The sequence below is a fragment of the Thunnus albacares genome, chromosome 5 (genome assembly GCF_914725855.1).
Source record: "Thunnus albacares chromosome 5, fThuAlb1.1, whole genome shotgun sequence".
In the NCBI taxonomy this organism is placed as follows: Eukaryota; Metazoa; Chordata; class Actinopteri; order Scombriformes; family Scombridae; genus Thunnus; species Thunnus albacares.
In genome coordinates, this window is record NC_058110.1 from 33,052,906 (window position 1) to 33,071,252 (window position 18,347).

Here is an 18,347-nt window from a genome sequence, read left to right on the forward strand (position 1 = left end):
CATATAGGCCTATAACATCTGTAACAACTACAGACATATAGGCCTATAACATCTGTAACAACTACAGACATTTATAACATCTGTAACAACTACAGACATTTATAACATCTGTAACAACTACAGACATTTATAACATCTGTAACAACTACAGACATATATAACATCTGTAACAACTACAGACATATAGGCCTATAACATCTGTAACAACTACAGACGTTTATAACATCTGTAACAACTACAGACATTTATAACATCTGTAACAACTACAGACATATATAACATCTGTAACAACTACAGACATATATAACATCTGTAACAACTACAGACATATATAACACCTGTAACAACTACAGACATGTATAACATCTGTAACAACTACAGACATATATAACATCTGTAACAACTACAGATATATATAACATCTGTAATAACTACAGACATTTATAACATCTGTAACTACAGACATTTATAACATCTGTAACAACTACAGACATTTATAACATCTGTAACAACTACAGATGTTCTCAGGCTCACTGACCGTCTGTGTGTTTGTGTGTGTGACTCCAGGTGGTTTGTGGGAAATGTTCGGAGTTTCGTGCTCGTCTTTCATACGACAACAACCGAACCAACCGTGTTTGTGTCGACTGCTACGCCACGCTGGTGGGAGTGTTGCCCTCGCCCGCCACGCTGACCAGCAGCAGCCAGAGGAGGCGCTCCATCCTGGAGGTTAGTGTGACATCACAGTGATGTCACCATTTCTCTGCGTCTTGTTTACGGCTGTCCGTGTTTGTCTGCGGTTAAAGGAACCATTCATTCTCATATTCAGATTTGAGTTTTGTTGAGCCAAATGTTCGTTTCACATGAAAAGTTTCACAGCTTTAATCTCTGTAGGTTTTACTTTACATCCACAACAGAGCGATAAATGTTGTATCATATCCTCATATCACCAAAATGTACCATTTTTTCTGATGAACATTTTCTCTCACTCATCTGTCTGGCAGAAAACTGACTCCCTCTCTTTCTCTCTCTCTTGTTGCCATAGAAACAGGCCTCGCTGGCAGCAGAGAACAGTGTGATTTGTAGTTTTCTTCACCACATGGAGAAAGGAGGGGGTCGGGGCTGGCAGAAGGCCTGGTTTGTTATCCCTGAAAACGAGCCGCTGGTGCTCTACATCTACGGAGCTCCACAGGTACGTTGTTAAAGGACGGGTTCACGGTTTTTTTAAAGTCTGTCTTAAAAATAACAGTCAGGAGCCCAAATGAACAGTGAAACATGTTTTTTTTTTGCTGTAATCATTCCTCCTGCTCATACTGACCATTAGAAGATCCCTTCATAATAAACTTACAATGGAAGTGATGGAGGACAAAATCCACAGTCCTCCTTCTGTGCAAAAATGTATTTAAAAGTTTATCTGAAGCTAATATGAAGCTTCAGCGTCCAAATGAGTCAAATCAAGTAGATATCTTTCAACGTTACAGTCTTTTTAGTGTCAAAGTCCCTCTTTTTGTTACTAAACTTCCACCTGCAGCTCAACAGGGAAACACTGTCCGAGGAAACACAAAGAGGGAATTTGATGCTAAAAAGACTGTAAATGTGTCAGATATCCACTTGATATGACTAACTCAGACTGCTGAGGCCTCATAGAAGCTTCACAGAGACTTTTAAATGACTGTGTGGACACACTGTGGATTTTGGCCTCCATCACTTACACTGAGGGCACATTTGAAGGGGATCCTTTGTCTGAAGTGCTGCTAGCGCCCCCTGGAGGCTGCAGCGTTTACTACAGCCACAGTATGAACAAACAACACTGCAGTTATAGAGAAACTCCTAAAAATAAGTGGTGTGTCAGTCCTAACTTTAGGCCTCCTAAGTTTATTTCACAAAGTATTTTAGTGCTAAAAGCAGTTCCTCAGTCTGAGAGAAGTTAGAGGAAGTCTAAAATGAACCTGAGTCACTGAGACCTGCTGACCAGCTGCAGGCAATGAGCCTCCTCGCATCAGGATTTTGGAAAAAATTAAACACTAATGAGCTTTTTGAAGCATATTATTATGACAGGTGAGTTAATAAGGATCCAGTGTATTAAATATTAAAACAGAGGTGATGCTTTACACAACTCACTACTGTGACTCTTTGTTACATGGATTTATTATTTTTCCACCAGGATGTGAAGGCGCAGCGTAGCGTGCCTCTGATTGGCTTCGAGGTCTCTCTCCCTGAATCATGTGACCGCCTGGAGCGACGCCACGCCTTCAAGATCTCCCAGAGTCACCTGACCCTCTACTTCAGCGCAGACGGGGAGGAACTACAGCGGCGGTGGATAGACGTCCTGTCGAGGGCCGGCCGAGGGGAGGAGCTTCAGATCCACCAACCGATTGCGGAGAGTCTGGAGGAGGAGGGGGAGGAGTTTGCTGCGGCGGAGGAGGAGAACACGTGATTTCATTGGACGTTGAAGGATGGCGATGATGAAGGGGCGGAGTCTTTGAATGATGATGAATCCTGTTGGAAACAAAACCTACAAAACCAGTTGTAGCTGATATTTAACACACACACACACACACAAACACACACACACTCTGTGTATTTAAAGTTGCGTGGTTCGTCTGCATGATTCCTCCCCGCCGTCCACACAAGATGGCGTCTCTCTCTCTCTCTCTCTCTCTCTCGCTCGCTCTCGCTCTGATTCACCTGCCAGGTGATGTGGGCGGAGCCTCTGGTTCAATCATCTTCTATAAATGTCTTCGTTGTAAATTCTTCCCAGAACACAAAACCGCAGGATTCTCCTCAGTTTGGTTTGTGGAATGGCTCGAGACACTACATTACCCATGAGCCTCAGCTGCTGCTGCTGCTGCTGCTGCTGCTGCTGATATGAAGAAGAAAACTGACCCCAAAATCCAAAACGTGAATTCAAAATTGTGAATTTCGCAAAGTTTCTACAAAGATCAGCCCGCCAGCGGCTGCACGGCAACACAGTCTGAAGCTCTCTGGACAACAACGCACATTTAATCAACTCTAATAGTTCCGGTTACGGACTCGCTCGTGTCTCTCTTCAGTCCTCTTTACGTTTCTAGAAGACAGGAAGTCGTTTACCGATGAACTCACTTTTTAACAGCGTTGGTTATCGTGAGTTCATCTTGTTTTTAACGTGCGTTACCTGACAGCCTGAAGTGACAGTTTGGAGACACCGAGAAGGTTAAATAACAAAGTGGATTCTCGTTTAGCTCACAGTTCAAACTCTTTGACGTTGTGTCCAGTCGTCTGTTCTCATCTCCAGTATCTCTTCTTCTGATTCTCACAGTTTGACGTAGAATCTGCATCACTGCTCATTTATTGCAGATTATTGACAGTTAAAACCCAGAAACACGTTTCACTTTTTCACAAAGTCTGATGAAAGAAACCGGATGTTGAATATAACGCAGCTCAGTCACATCCATATTGGACGATTCTGCGCCTCATGAATTTACATCCGGTGCAGGAAGGAGTCCAAAAAATAGACAGTGGATACGGGAGGTGTTGACATGTTTGTTGGCGTGTACCTGACTGCACAGTCAAACATTTTAGACCCCAAACATGTTCCAGACAAGTACGCAAACGCACAAGCTTCGAGCTACACAATATCGCTGTCTCCTCCGTGAGCCATCGAAAGGTCACATGACATCCTCTGTGTTTTTAAGCAGTACACAAAGTACACAATCCTCCACAGACGCCATGTGTCTTTACTACTGTTGTCATAGAAATGCCTCCTTGAGGACTGAGATCGATCACCAGAGCATAAATGTGTGTTCAGACAGAAAGCAGATTTTTGCCTCCCGACATTCTTGCGAATTTGTCAGTTTGTGTTTATTCGCCCCAAACAGCCAAAAACAGTGACTGTACAGTCAGCGTTTCCATGTTTGAGCTGTAACTCCAGTTCTTTTCCATCCTCTCTAAACGTTTATGAAGCAGATCCATGAAGCTGCGAGCAAGGCGGGAATTATTTGCTCAAGTTGAAACATTTTCAACTCACGCAGACACGTCTTCTCACCCCGGCGGATTCACATCAACTTTTCATTGATCGCTCGACTTCTACAAGTCTCTTCTCGTTCTGTCTGAACACACTGAAACACGTTGAGTTCTTTCACCGGGGTCACATGTTTGCGTACTTGGCGTGTAGCATGTTCAGGGCCTTACTGTGCACACAGACCATCTGTGTGGAAACTTGCAGACTTGAGCATAATAATAATAATAATAATAATAATAATAATAATAATAATAATACATTTACATCACACAGACCCTTGTAGTGATGTGGATGTGGAAAGTGTAACATTGGCTGTAAGGTGTGGAGATCCTGCTGGTGGACGAATGCAGTTAACGTGACCAATCTCATCCTAACTGTGGTCATCATAACAGATTTAGTAAAAAAAGGGAGAATTTTAAAATTTCAGGGTAATCCAAGCTTTTACAGAATCGTCCAACATGGATTTCCTCGCCTGGTTGATGGTTTTGATATAATGTGGACTCTGGTTGGGGTTTTGTGTTCTTCTGTCCTCCATAACAAACAACATCCAACCATCTCAGTGTCAGCCACACTCGGATGGATTAACAAGCACATGAACATGTCGCAGACGGCAGCTGAGGAGTCGACCTACAACCTGACGCGATCGTAGCTGCTGCTGCTGCTGTCGCCCGATTCAAGAAGAGATTAAAGACGAGATTCTTTCCCTGTTTTTTTTTTTTTTTTTTTTTTTTTTTAAAAAAAAAAGTTTTGTGATGCTGGTTTCCTGAACTGAAACAGCAGGAAGTCAATATAATCTGTCAGACTTTGACGGTTGAAACTGTGAGATTTGTAAAACATGTAAAAAAGAAAAAGATTGATCTGTCCTCTTCAAATGCACTTCAAAGACATTTTATTTTTAATCCCAAATTTTCACCAGAAGAAGAAAAAAAAAAAAAAATCACCAATGTTTTTCTTTCTTTTCCTTCCTGTTATCTCTTAAAACTTCCCCTCTGACCTCCAGTGAGCTCACAGCTGCTGTCTGACCTCCAAATCAGCCAATCAAATCACACGTCTGGAGGTAAAACTACATTCCCCAGCAGCCTTTGCTCTGAGGTGCTAAACCTGAAGCCTCTCCGCCCCCTGCTGTTGGAGCGGGGAACTGCAGCCTTTCATAAGCATTGAGGCCGTTCATTACCGTCCTTTTTTTTTAAATCACATCTGTTTTCACTATAAATTAATCTGTCCACATCGTTTTGTGTCTGAAATGTCAAAGAGACACATTGAATTGAATGTTTCTTCAGTTTGACGACACAAAAGGATTCAATTTATTTGAAGATAAGAAGCAGAGAGAAGCTGGAAGATCATTAATGGAAACATTTTTCATTTTGACTCATTTAATAACTTTTTTTATTATTGACTTTCTTGTCATTTGTATTCAATAAGTCCAATTTTTTTCCCCTTTAAATGTCAAAATAATCTTGACCATCTCATAATTTTGAGTATCTCAAAAACTTCTTAAAATGTGTAAAACCTTTTTGGCTTAATATATCGACATCTGGTCTCATTTTAAGCAAAATTTTGAAAACTGTAAACCTCTATTGACTTAAAAAAGTTCAAAGTTTGATTTACCATGACTATTTTTAGGTGGGTAATTCGTCACATTTAATCTTTTTTAGTCATTGTATGGCAGTAATGGGCTTCCATATTAGCTGATTAATTAATTTACACTTCAAACTGTGATTATTGATCAATCACTGAAGTCATTTAAGTAAAAAAATTCCATAAAACTTTCTGCTTCCATCTTCTCAAATGTTTAGATTTGCTGGTTTTCTAGCTTCTATGAGAGTAAATTGAATATTTAATTTACTGTGAAACCAAATAATTTAGTAGTTCATTGAGAAAATAACTTACAGATTAATCGATACTGAAAATAATCGTTAGTTGCAGCTCTAATCACCTGTGAGATGATGGGCGGGTTGAGTTTTTTTGGGATGTAAAAAGTTTATCTGCAAGTTTTTTAAAGAGGGAGACATGAAGAGTCTCTGAGAGGAAGCAGAGACCAGACTGGACTCTGAACCGTCACACTGAACGCTGAACCTCTCGGGGTCGTCGGGTGGACTCGGGTGATGTGTCTTTCCTGGATGTTGGAAGTGATTCCAGTGATTAGACGGAGCCGATCTGATCTGAATCCAAAAGAAAAAAAAACTGAAGACTTTAGTTGTTTTTATCATCTTCACTTGCAGTGGTGCAGTATTTCTCTCTCTCTGTCTCTCTATAAACACCTTTTGGACAAAGTGTTTTGATAGTGAAAAAAAGCAAATATTATTAATATTATTATTGTTATTCTGATGATTCTATCTGATATGATGAACTGAAAAGACAGACTAATTGTTGGATATTTCTGTGTTTATGAATCTGGGTTGTGTTTGTGGTTTGCTTGATGCAAGTTGATGCAAGAAGAAAATACAGAGTAAAGTTTTGTAAATATAATTTATTCTCCTGTGACCCCCTGCGGTCATGTGACTATGTAAAGGTTAAAGGTTTACGCTCGCTGTTCCTCCACACTCTGCAGACCTCCAAACAGCCGGAGCAAACACATTCACAGTTTAACAGCTACTGTCAGGGGGGTTAAAGGAACAATCTTACATTTCTGACACATCTGTCTTCTCCAGAGTCACACATTTCAGATAACGTCAGTTTTATCTCTGTGAGTCCAGAACAGGACAGTTTAGCCTAGCTTAGCACAAAGATTAAAGGACAGTTAAAGGCCACAACACAAGCTAACACTTAGTGAGCAACCGTTTAATGTAGCTTGAACTAGCTAGCTAGCTGCCTACTCTGATGCAGTTTGTACACTAAACTAACAATTTAGGGGATATTTTTGGTTAGCTTATTAGTGGTAACTGTAGGCCAGCTTTGTTTCAATGCAATACTGTGTGAACTAACAGCTTGATAAGTTCTTCTAATAGTAAACTAGCAATGTCTTTTCCCTGTTTGTTGGAGCTGGGCTAACATTTCCCCTTGCTTCTAGTCTGTGTGCTAGTCTGTGTGTTAAGCTAGGCCAGCAGTTTTCCCCCTGCTTCTAGTCTGTTTGCTAAGCTAGGCTAGCAGTTTGCCTCCGCTTCTAGTCTTTGTGCTAAGCTAGGCTAGCAGTTTCCCTCTGCTTCTAGTCTGTTTGCTAAGCTAGGCTAGCAGTTTGCCTCTGCTTCTAGTCTTTGTGCTAAGCTAGGCTAGCAGTTTCCCTCTGCTTCTAGTCTGTTTGCTAAGCTAGGCTAGCAGTTTGCCTCTGCTTCTAGTCTTTGTGCTAAGCTAGGCTAGCAGTTTCACCCTGCTTCTACTCTGTGTGCTAAGCTAGGCTAGCAGTTTCGCCCTGCTTTCAGTCTTTGTGCTAAGCTAGGCTAACAGTTTCCCCCTGCTTTCAGTCTTTCTGCTTAAGCTAGGCTAAACACGTCCTGGACACAATCAACCAGAAAATGTTTTGAAAACTGGATTTCTCAAAAACGTTGAAGTATTTCTTATAACTTGTACCTCAGCTGCCTCACTGACTGCTGCAGTCTGTGCATGGCTCTGGTTTTCACAGTGTGTTTTTAGCATTTAAAGCAGACTCCGGTGGTGTGTTGCTCCTCTCTTCCCTCAGTGGGAATGGAAGGAAATGGCCAGTAACTCAGCCTTACAGTTCCATCATCATCAGTTGTTTTGATGTGGTGAAAAATGTTTTCTGCTTTCAACCTGAGTGATGTGTTGGGAATTTTTTTTTCTTCTTATTTTGCTTCTTTTGCTTCTTTTGTATGAATTTTATTTTTCTTTCTGTTGCCAGAAGCTTCTATAGAGACCGGTACCGAGCAGCTCTGACCGGTGTGTGTATGATACAGGTGAACTGTGGTGTGTCGTATCAGTCCAGTGTGCACTTTCTCTTCATGTGCCAAAGCACGTATTGGAAACTCAGTATTCAGTATTCAGAGCTAGTGAAGTTGTTGGCTAATATATCAGATCTGCATTATGTATTTAAGTATTTCTTGTTACTTTGGTATTGATACCACATGTCAGTTCATGTAGTGTGTTACAGTTTGAGCCGGTTATAACTAGAGGTGATCATAGTTTACCTAAATTGAACACAGCCATCATTAATATTATTATTTCCATCATCGTTTTTTTCCTGCTTTGACAAGTTAAAATGTGTCTGTGACAGAAATGAAACGAAAGATTTCTTTCTGAACTTTTGCTGCAAGCTCAGACCTATCATTTTTTTCCCCAAAATTTTAATCTACTCTACGATCACACTTATTTATTTATTTATGTGGATCCCTGTCATCCACTACCGAGGTACTACTCTTCCTGGGGTCCACAAAAGTAAACATTACATCATCATGCAAAACAATAGTGTGATTAAATCCACGGCAAAAGGGAACAAATAAAACAATTAATCAGCAACAAAAAAAACTACTAATAATGACACTTTATCTAAATCTATTTGAGCTCAGAAATGGTAGTTGTACCACCAAAAACAACATATACAGTGACTTAGAATAAAAGGACAAGGAAATTCCTCCTTAATGATCAAATACTCACATTCTGTAGCAACACATGATCTAATTTTCCTAATAAAATTTAAAAGTGTGTCATGTAAAAATTCCCAAAATTATGTTTAGATCTGATTTTTTTTCACTAAGACATATTTACGGTCATGTAGCTGTTTTTATTACTGTGGAACTGAACACACACATCTGCGGTTATAAGCAGTCGTGTCCTGATGGCAGCAGCTACAGCAGGTCAGAGCCGACTGTCACCGTCTTCTGGTTTCCTGGTTTCATGTTTTTGCCTTATACACACGCACACACACACACACACACACACACACACACACACACTCTGAATTTTTATTGAACTTCTGCTTGTGCCAAATCAGACGCCTCGATCGCTCTCAGTGTTCAAACTGTTCAGTCTGTGGTTTTGTATTTATTTGTAATTTTTAATGCAAAGTGTTATTGGTTTTGTGGTTTTTTTTTATGTTTGTTTTTCTTTTTTTTTACTTCCTCCCGGCCTGCTCTGTACCTGGTGTGAGCGTGTTTCCTGTTTACGGTGGTTTCCAGGAGAGTTTTGTGTGTTTCTGCCGTCACACTGTTAAACATGATGAGTCTGCCGTCATCTTTACCTCCACTTTGTCTCTGATTTCTTCTTCTTCTCCTCGGACGGTCACAGTGTTATAGACTGTTAATGGCTGCTGTTACCATGGAGACCATCAAGATTTCGGTTTATATTCGAGGCTGAAACGTGCATGACAACAAATCAAACAATATTAATAAATGCAGTTAGCGGCAGTATTTTATTCTATATTTCTAATCAGAGGGGAATGATGTCATTTAGTTGAATGACATCATATTTGTGACCTGAGCTCTTATCTTCTCACTCGTTGCCATAGCAACTGTTGGCTTTGTTCTAGAGCCTACAGTGTTACTATGGTAACCGCTGTTCCAGAGCTGTTGACATGGTAACAACCAAGGCCCAGATCCACTGTGGGGGCTAGGCTGCTGTTACCATAGTAACCACTGGACTCAAGTTACCATGACAATGACATCACTTCTCTCTCTCTCTCTCTCTCTATCTCTCTCTCTCTCTCCGGGTGTAGCAGCAGCATGGTCGTGTTTTCTTCTTCTTCCCCTGTTGTAGTTCTGGTACCTTGTTATTATTGATTATTGAGTATTGATTGCAGGTTATTGGTTAGTGGCCGGCCACTGCCTTCCATCCTGTTGATGTGTTTCCCATCATGCCCTTCTGTAAGAAAATAAAATGAGAAATGTTTATGAGGTTATAAATGAAATAAAAACATAACAACTGACCTGATGACTACTGTCACTGCTACTTTATTCAGAAAAGGATTATTGTAATATTTTATAACAACCAGTAACTCCAGCAAGAGATGTGATATATTTTTATAAGTATTAAAGGTTTTTACAGATTTTTTATTTAGGGAGAGTGAGATTGTTGCAATATCTGTCTTATAATTTCCTTAAAAATAAGAGAAAGTATTCGTTTTTTAATTTGGAAATTTAGCCTTGTGAATGTGAAATTTTGCCATAAGAATTAGTATTTTATAAGGAAAAAACTTTACAGTCATTTACAATATTCATAAAAGTTTGGACAAACTAAACTTTTGACTGGTACTGTTACATACTGTGGAGACTAAATACAGTCACGTGAAAAAGAAAGGACACCCAATGAAAACTTTGTCAACATATTTCAACATATCGACATTTGATCTTCAACAAAATGTTTTGTAAAATGTAATTAATATAAATGCAAACGTAAGGACGCCCTCACATTTATTACTACTTTAAATGGCTAAAATTAGGATCAAATGCACCACATGAGGTGCAAATGATTAGAACATAATTAACAGGATTGTGTTGTGATTGACATTTAGTTTGGTTTGCTCTTGACTGTTGAAGTGAACGGTATCACCAATGGCGAGATCAAAAGAGCTCTCTGAGGCCTTCAGAAAGAAGCTTGTAGATGTGTATAAGTCTGGGAAGGGATTTAAAAAAGATCTCCAACAAATTAGAAATCAGCCGTTCAACTGTCCGGAAAATAATTTACAAGTAGAGAACATTTAAAACAACTGCCGACATGTCCAGGTGAGGCTGTTCAAGCAAATTCAGCCCAAGAGCAGACGGCAAGATACTCCAAGTTTCCAACAATCCTAAAACGTCATCATGAGACCTACAGGAAGCTCTTGTTACAGTTGATGTTAAAGTACATGCGTCTACCATCAGGAAGAGACTAAACAAGTTTGATTTTCATGGGAGGTGAAAGGAGGAAACATCAGGGCAGGACTAAAGTTTGCCAGAGACAAAGACCAGGACTTCTGGAACAATGTGCTTTGGACAGATGAATCCAAAGTTGATTTATTAGGTCTCATTAACAGTAGACATGTTTGAAACATGGGGTTGGAAACGTCCTGGTTTGGGCTGCTCACCGTCATACAATCCACTGTGAAGTCTTTATTGTATCAGAGGAGGAAAATGTGAGACCATCAGTCTTAAAGTTGAAGTGGAAGCTGAAGCAGATGTGGACCGTGCAACATGACAATGACCTGAAATATTCCAGTAAATCCACCAGTAAACTGGAGAGTTCTTGAACGGCCGAGACAAAGCCTGGATCTTAATCCTACTGAGATGCTTCGGAGTGATTAGAAACAGCCAAGAAACCCCTCGAACATCACACAGCTGAAAGGATTCTGCGTGGAGGAGTCGGGGAAAAACTTTCTCCCAGTCGATGTCAGACTGGTAGACACTTATAGAAAACGTCTAATTGAGGTTATTTCAGCCAAAGGGGGCAAAACCAGGCATTAGGCCATAGAGGGTCCTGACTTTTTCCTTAGTAGGAATTGGCATCTTTGTTCATTTTTTGTTAAATAAATGATTAAAAAAAAGTTAAATTTTCATTGTTTTTGAATCAATTACATCACATTTATCTATAGATATTGTTTGAAAGAAGATCAAATATTGATATGTCCATATTTCTTAAAAGAAGAACAAAATATTTCATGGGGTTTCCTATTTTTACTTCACATGACTGTATACTATCTTTGAAGGGAACATTTTAAATATAACTATACATAATAAAGTTTAATTTAACATGTTGAAACATACAACAATATTCCCTTTAACCTCTCACCAGCTGCATTTACCAATCAGAAGACATTTTGACCAAAGTTTATATAGATCCTCGTTCATTGAGGCTACTCAAGGTCCACTTACTCATTTTTGTGAACCGAGTGGAGATTCAAGAATAAAAATTTAAGCCAGCATGGACAAGGAATGTTTTAAGTGCTCAGAAAACAAACAAACAAACAAAAAAAAAAACATTGACAGCAAAGTTATAGATAGTTATAGATACTATACAGTAATACCTATATTGATACATTACACACTACATGTATTTATCATTCTTTAAAACCTATTTTGAAATGTTATCCTTTATTCTTCTGCTTCCAATTATTTTTTATTCTTATTATTGATTGTACACAATAATCTTTTAGTGCATTTCACTGCACATAATGATTCAACATGTGAATAAAACCTTTGAATCTTTCAGTCAATGACAAATACTGTGTATCAACTCATATAGTAGTTTATTATATTATAACCAGTATAGTACCAGATAATATTATCTCTAATTATCAAGTAAAAAATAACATTAAAAATACTTATACTGCTGTACTTTTTTATAGTATTTTTGTAAAATTAATTGTAATATTTGTTATGATTTTTATTTATTTTTAGATTATCATTATTGTTCTTATTCATTTTTTATTTATTTGGTTATTATTATTATTTTATAGTAGTTGTGACGTCACCGGGTGCTGATGAAATGCTCTGTAATTAAAAACTTTCCCTCAAGACTCCGAACAGCTCCGCCCCGCCTCCTCGACTCTTTCCGGCCCGCTGATTGGTCAGCTCTCCCGTCAGTCTGAGCTCGGCCGATAACTCGTGGAATCCTGACGTCACCCTGGATTTCCCCGCCACACTTTCACTTCCCGTAAGAGCGGTGAAAACAAACAGGACTGAACCTGTGCACGAGCCGAGAGCGGCGGCAGCTCATTGGCTGTTGGAGAGCAGAGCAGCAGCTGATTGGTTCGCCGGAGATCAGTCCAGGTCTGTAAGACCCGCCTCCTCTGTGATGACTCACACATAGAAATAAAACAGGTAGAAAAGACACTGGTCCAAGTTATTATTCAAAATATCATTTTAATAAAATAAGAATGATAAATGTAGGGTAAATAAAATGTAATGTAATTTTTGCACTTTACACTCCAGTATATTTTGATATGAAGCCAGAACATTACATCTGCAGTACTCAGGACCCTGTTAGTGGGCATTCAATTGTGCTTACAACAACAATAACAACAACAACAAATTACTTTATCAAAAACGACTTTTATATAATTATATTCACACTAAAATAAAGTGTATCAATAGTTTTCTTAGTGGGGCTGCATGATAATAGCAAAAATGATCAATTATTCTACATTATTTAGATTATTTAGACCCCCACTTGAGTCTCTTTAGGTCTGACACTTGGTGGTTGTCAGACCTAAATATTGAAAGATATAGTTTAGAAAATAAAATGAAATGTTAAAAAAAGAGGCCCCACTCACTCAATGACTGGAATCATGGTTATTTTATAACTATGAAATAACAATTTAACTATAAATTAATTTTCTAAAAAAAGCTAACCACTACTATATACATACTAAACTCTCCCTTTGTTGCTAAAATACATAAACTCCCAGAATAAACAAGAGGATGATCTCGATTGTTTACAACAAACACAGCTGACATTTAAGCCTAAAATTGTCAATTTGAGGACACTTTTGTCCGAGTTGTTTAAATGATATCTGATTGACTGGGTGGATATTTGGCTCGTAGTTTAGGTAGCTGACTGTGAGTTCTATATATGATATAGTATTATATAGATAGTATTGAGTTCATTGTTTGAGTTATGGAGAAGGGGTCGGATCATATAAGTGTATAATTCTTCCTACCCCCTTTTCATGTAATATTTTATTTATGAGAATTGTTACTCTTGTTTTGTTTTGTGTTTTTGTTACATAAACAGAAGTTGTGTGTTAGACCTGATCTGTGTGTTGTATTTCTGTGCTCACAGCTGCAGACCCCCCCCGCCCCCCTCTGAACTGTCTCTCTCTGTCTGTCTGTGGTTCAGTCTTCAGGCTGCCCAGGTGGACGTGAACCTGACTCCTTCTTCTGTGAGGCTTTGTCTACCTGCTGAGCTCCTGGTTTATTCCACAGGGATTAAAAACTCTTTGTGTGTGTGTGTTTGTGTATGTGAAGCATGTTGTTGTGATTTAACATCTGAGACTTTGATCCCCCAAGTGGCTGCTGGGAAGTAAAAGCGCACCTCTGTGCCGCTCGGGTCTCGGGTTCGTTAAATCGTCTGTTGTTCCGGTGGAGAAATGTCAACTGTCAGCTCGGACCAGTTAAAGACCGGAGACCAGGACCAGCTGGAGGCCGGGATCCTGCAGCCGCAGACCGTGTTTGTCATCCTGGACTCGGCTGAAACGCTCAATCTGGTCCGGTGAGTGCGGAAGTTGTGGGAGTTTCCGTTATCTCTGCTGGTTTGAGGAACATCACGCCAAACTCCCTGCAGAAATCTGTATTTTTTAACAGCCGCTGTGCTCCGCGGTACAAAGATTATATATTATATTTATCACAACATGTCTGAAGACTTGTGTTGAATCTGTAGTTTATTCTGGTAAAATCGGCTTATAAATGACACAGCAAACGTGTTGTTTAACTAATGTGTTAATTAACTATCACTACGGTTGCAGTAGAAATGAATACAAAGCGAATCACGTAATTAAGTTCATCTTTTTATTTGAATAAGTTTTGATATATGCCTTTAGTCAATGCCGAATTAAATTGTACTTACTAAGTATTCAGGAAAATGTCAAGTTTCGTCCTGTAAGATGGCAAAAATAGCGGATAAGCAAGTTAAATAGCAGAATCTTCGAATAGAGTTTGGCGTAATGGGCGTGATTATGATAAACCTGCTAATAGAGCGATCATAACTGTTAATGTTATTGTTGTTGTTGTTGTTAATGATGATGATGAAGTAAGTAGTAGCTCTACTGAACTGAATAAAGTGATAACCTGCGGTGGGCGTGTCAGTTATCCATGTTAGAAATATTTTATCTGAATGAGATCTCGTTGTTTTCATTGGAGCAGATAAGAAACATATCCGTTCAGTTTTCATTAACACGAATTGGGCTTCGTGTAAAAGATTAATGCCGAATGAAACTGTAGAAGATAAAGTTTCAGAAACACAGTTGAAGTCTTGTTGTGCACGTTATTTAAATTGACTGAGAGGCAAGTTAACTTTAAAACTGTTAAGTTATGAATGGAGTTTGGTGGAAAGTGTTCTCAGCTGCCTCGGTGGCGACAAAGAAGCAAGTTAAAATGTGTGAGGTTGTAATGTTAAAGTACTGAGTATGATGATGATGGTGGTGATGAAGGTCACATGTTTGTTAACCTGTGTGATGGTTGAGACTTGTTTCAGGCAGGTTGTTGTTGTTACTGTCTGACCTTTGACCCCTGATCCTCTTTACTTTTCTGCTGTAATGAGTCATCCAAGATTAACACACACACACAACCACAAACACACACAAACACAAACACAAACACACACACACACACAGCAGCTGGTCCTCTTCATGTATTTTCCCAGGGGAATCACAGAGACAGACAGGCAGAGCGATAGGTCCCGTCTAGTCTTCGCCGCTCCCCCCCTTGGTCACACCACCACACCCTGCTAACACACACACACACACACACACACACACACACACCACAAACAAAAATATGTGGGCGGTGAGACAGCAAAGGGAAAGTAAAAACACGGAGGGGGAGGAGGAGACGTGTCTATTTGTGTTTAACAAACAGTTTGACTAAAGAAGAGGTAAGATGAAGAGGATGGTAGACTGATGAAGGTGGTTAAGTGAAGACGTGAAGGTGAAGTGATGAGGATGATGGAGATCAGTGTCTCAGTTCTGGTTGTTTCTGCTGCGTTTGAATTCTTTGTTCAAACTGTTTCCAGATGCTCTTTAACCAAAAACACGACCTGCTTTCTTTTTAGCGTTATTTTTTACAGCGTGGACCGTTCAGCGACCACTACACCTCCTCACACCTCCTTATTTTAGATTTTCTGATTGTAGCTCAACTTTCAGGTTGTGAAACTAAAATTTGGGAATATTTACGACTTAATTTACAATGTGATATATGTTGATTAATATAAATCTAATCTCAGAGTACAAAATCTGAACAAACTGGCCTCCAAAGTCCTCAGAGAGATTCTGATTTGATTCATTCAGGAGTTAAAAAGTTTATCTTCTGTTAGAACCGTTAAACAAACTATGAACCAGTTTCCTCCAGTATTTAGATGTTCTGCTCGGATCTGTTAAAGCTTCTCAGCAGGAGACGAGACGACAAACGTCACTAAAAAATTAATTTTTAAAGGAAAAAGTCCAAGTGTGCTCACATGCAAGTTACTGTTGTTAACAGGTTAAAATGTCTCAAAGTGTTTAATGTTTGCTTGTGAGTGTCTGACGGCTGAAAATCCCTGAAATCGGTTGAACTGTAAACATTAAAAGCGGCTGAACTTGAAGTATGAAAACAGTTGAAGTGTCAGTTCACATGTAGGTGCTGAAAGTGTCTGAAGTGTAAACACTGTAAGTAGTTGAAATGAGTTAGTATGAAAGTAGCCGAACACTTCATGTGCAGGTTGACGTCTGCTAGACTCAATTAAATATGAGCTGTGATTAAAGCAGCTGAAATAATCACTGAAAGCAGTTGAAGTGTCGGGTGATAAGTCAGTTTTCCAAATATCAGTTGATGAGTCATCACTGTAAGTACTTACTACTTACTTTAATCCTCTTTGTCCCTGTTGGTAAATAAGGCTTCGGTGATCTGCCTCCATCTAGATCCGTCTAGTGCTGCACGCTGCGCCACGTTAGCTCCACCTCCTTTAACTCAGCTGTCACAGTTGTTTTGGGTCGACCTTGCTTCCTTTTTTCCCTGATGGAGTCCATGTTAGTGCGACTTTAGGGATTCGATCCTGGGCCCTTCTGAAGACGGTGTTTGATCTCCAGCATCACATGTTGCTCTTTGTTGATCTGTTCATTAGAGATCTTCTCAGGTCAGAAGATGCTGTAGGCAGTAGAAATTAATTGGAATATAAATGTGAGGAAAGCAGTTAAGCATTGTAAGCTGTTGAAGTGTCGGTTTTGTCTGATACACCTGGCGTTACACCTGGATCTGTTCCTGGAAAAGGGGAAAACACACATGAACACAGGTGTGAATGCACTCAGAATCTGATCAGATCAGCCAGATCACACCTGGACGTGGTCAGTCTCAGTTGTGATCAGATTTCAGGGGGTGTAAATGTAATCCATACAGCTTAAAAAAAAATTAGCCCAGTAAGTTGAAAGGTCACCTAACTCCGCCTCTTCCTGCCAGCTAAAGCAAGCAAGTAGCAGCAGCAGCAGCAGCTAGAAGTCGTCCCTCACGAAAAATGATGAAGAAATTAAATTAAAGTTCAGGGCAGCAGGTTCATCGACCTGAGACGCCGGCGCCGCGTTGCTAATTTGCACATTGAGAATCTGAATGCAAAGATACAGGCTGCTCCCTATGTAATAGACACTTAACAGTTTTCTCAATAGTGAGCAGTAAATCAAGATTTCAGACACTCACTAATCATCATTTTGCATCATCACCATCACCATCGTTCCATTTTTGAGGGCACTATATAGCGGATATATATACACACTCAGCATTTGGACACTTAAATAATACTGCGTAGAGTAAATGTAGCACATTATATAGTAAATAAGGAGTGATGTCAAACAAAGCCCCAAGGACCGGATACTATTATCCATATAATGTATACAGATCACATGATACCAGCTGTAAATGGGCTCCATATGTAAGCGTATGAGGTGAAAGTAGTCGAAGTGTTAGTTAAAAACCTGTAATTTCCCCGTTGCCCCTGAATGCTGCAGTGTTGTTTGAAAGGTGCTGAGTCAGTGTGAGTCAGATAAGTTCAGTCATCAGAGATTTAATGAAACGAACAGAAAGTGAAAACTCAGCAGGTCTGACTAATGTTCACACACCGAGTCCAGACCAGACCGGCAGGTGCACAAAGGGTTAAACTCTGCTGACTTTAGTCTTACTGAGACTTCTTACAGTGGAGGAAGAGGAGGAGGAGGTGTGTCTGCAGCTCCATGTGGACTGTGTTATAAATGGAAGTGACTCAGCAGAAAAACACACACACACACACACACACACACATACACACACACTTCCTGTAGATGTGTGTGTGTGTATGTGTGTGTGTGTTGTTCCTTCACATTCTTCTTCTCTTTCTCTTTCTGGTTTCTCTTGTGAAGTCCGTCCTTCAGCAGCAGGAATGTGTTTTTCTGTCTGTGGGGTTTTTCCGTTTCTCTTCCACACAGTCAGCGTTTGATCGCAGCAGCTTCTGGTGGATGTTTAGAGGAAATGCTGCTGCTGCTGAGGAGGCTTCTGATTGGTTCGTTCTGTTCTGTTCTGTTCTGTCTGTCAGGGTGGAGTCTGGCATCGTCGCTGACATCGAGGTTGATGGTTTGCTGCCGTCAGACTGTGATACTTTCTACCAGATCAAGAGTCAGCCAATCAGCTTCAGGTAACACATGCCCCCCCCGCCCCCCCCCCCTCGCCCCCCCCGACCTCTGACCTCTGACATGCCAGACTGTCACTTCTCAAGAAATCAAGTTAAAACAAACAAACATCTCACTGACAAAAACAGCTGACTTCACATCTGT

General features: G+C 39.8%; 2 protein-coding genes and 1 long non-coding RNA gene across 5 annotated transcripts in view; 2 read left to right on the plus strand and 1 right to left on the minus strand.

The window, feature by feature from the left end:
- Positions 1–4,722, plus strand: part of fgd1 (FYVE, RhoGEF and PH domain containing 1) — a 40,777-nt gene extending 36,055 nt beyond the window's left edge. For both annotated transcript variants that reach the window (XM_044350436.1, XM_044350438.1), the window contains exons 16-18: positions 568–726; positions 1,043–1,189; positions 2,162–4,722. In XM_044350436.1, the coding sequence (XP_044206371.1) occupies positions 568–726; positions 1,043–1,189; positions 2,162–2,434 (579 nt within the window). In that variant the 3' untranslated portion in view covers positions 2,435–4,722. The remainder of the gene's footprint in view (positions 1–567; positions 727–1,042; positions 1,190–2,161) is intronic.
- A 10-nt stretch (positions 4,723–4,732) lies between these two features.
- LOC122981850 lies at positions 4,733–9,805 on the minus strand. The gene is made up of 2 exons (XR_006403346.1): positions 7,505–9,805; positions 4,733–6,159 (listed from the first exon to the last, which is right to left on the minus strand). It is a non-coding gene; the product is annotated as an uncharacterized LOC122981850 (long non-coding RNA).
- Positions 9,806–13,668: 3,863 nt separating this feature from the next.
- The window catches only part of tfe3a (transcription factor binding to IGHM enhancer 3a), a 27,981-nt gene continuing 23,302 nt past the window's right edge, over positions 13,669–18,347 (plus strand). The window contains exons 1-3 of one of the 2 annotated variants that reach the window (XM_044350506.1): positions 13,683–13,742; positions 13,870–14,071; positions 18,110–18,208. In XM_044350506.1, the coding sequence (XP_044206441.1) occupies positions 13,950–14,071; positions 18,110–18,208 (221 nt within the window). In that variant the 5' untranslated portion in view covers positions 13,683–13,742; positions 13,870–13,949. Of the gene's footprint in view, positions 14,072–18,109; positions 18,209–18,347 lie in introns of both variants that reach the window. The other variant, XM_044350505.1, reaches the window with a different exon arrangement.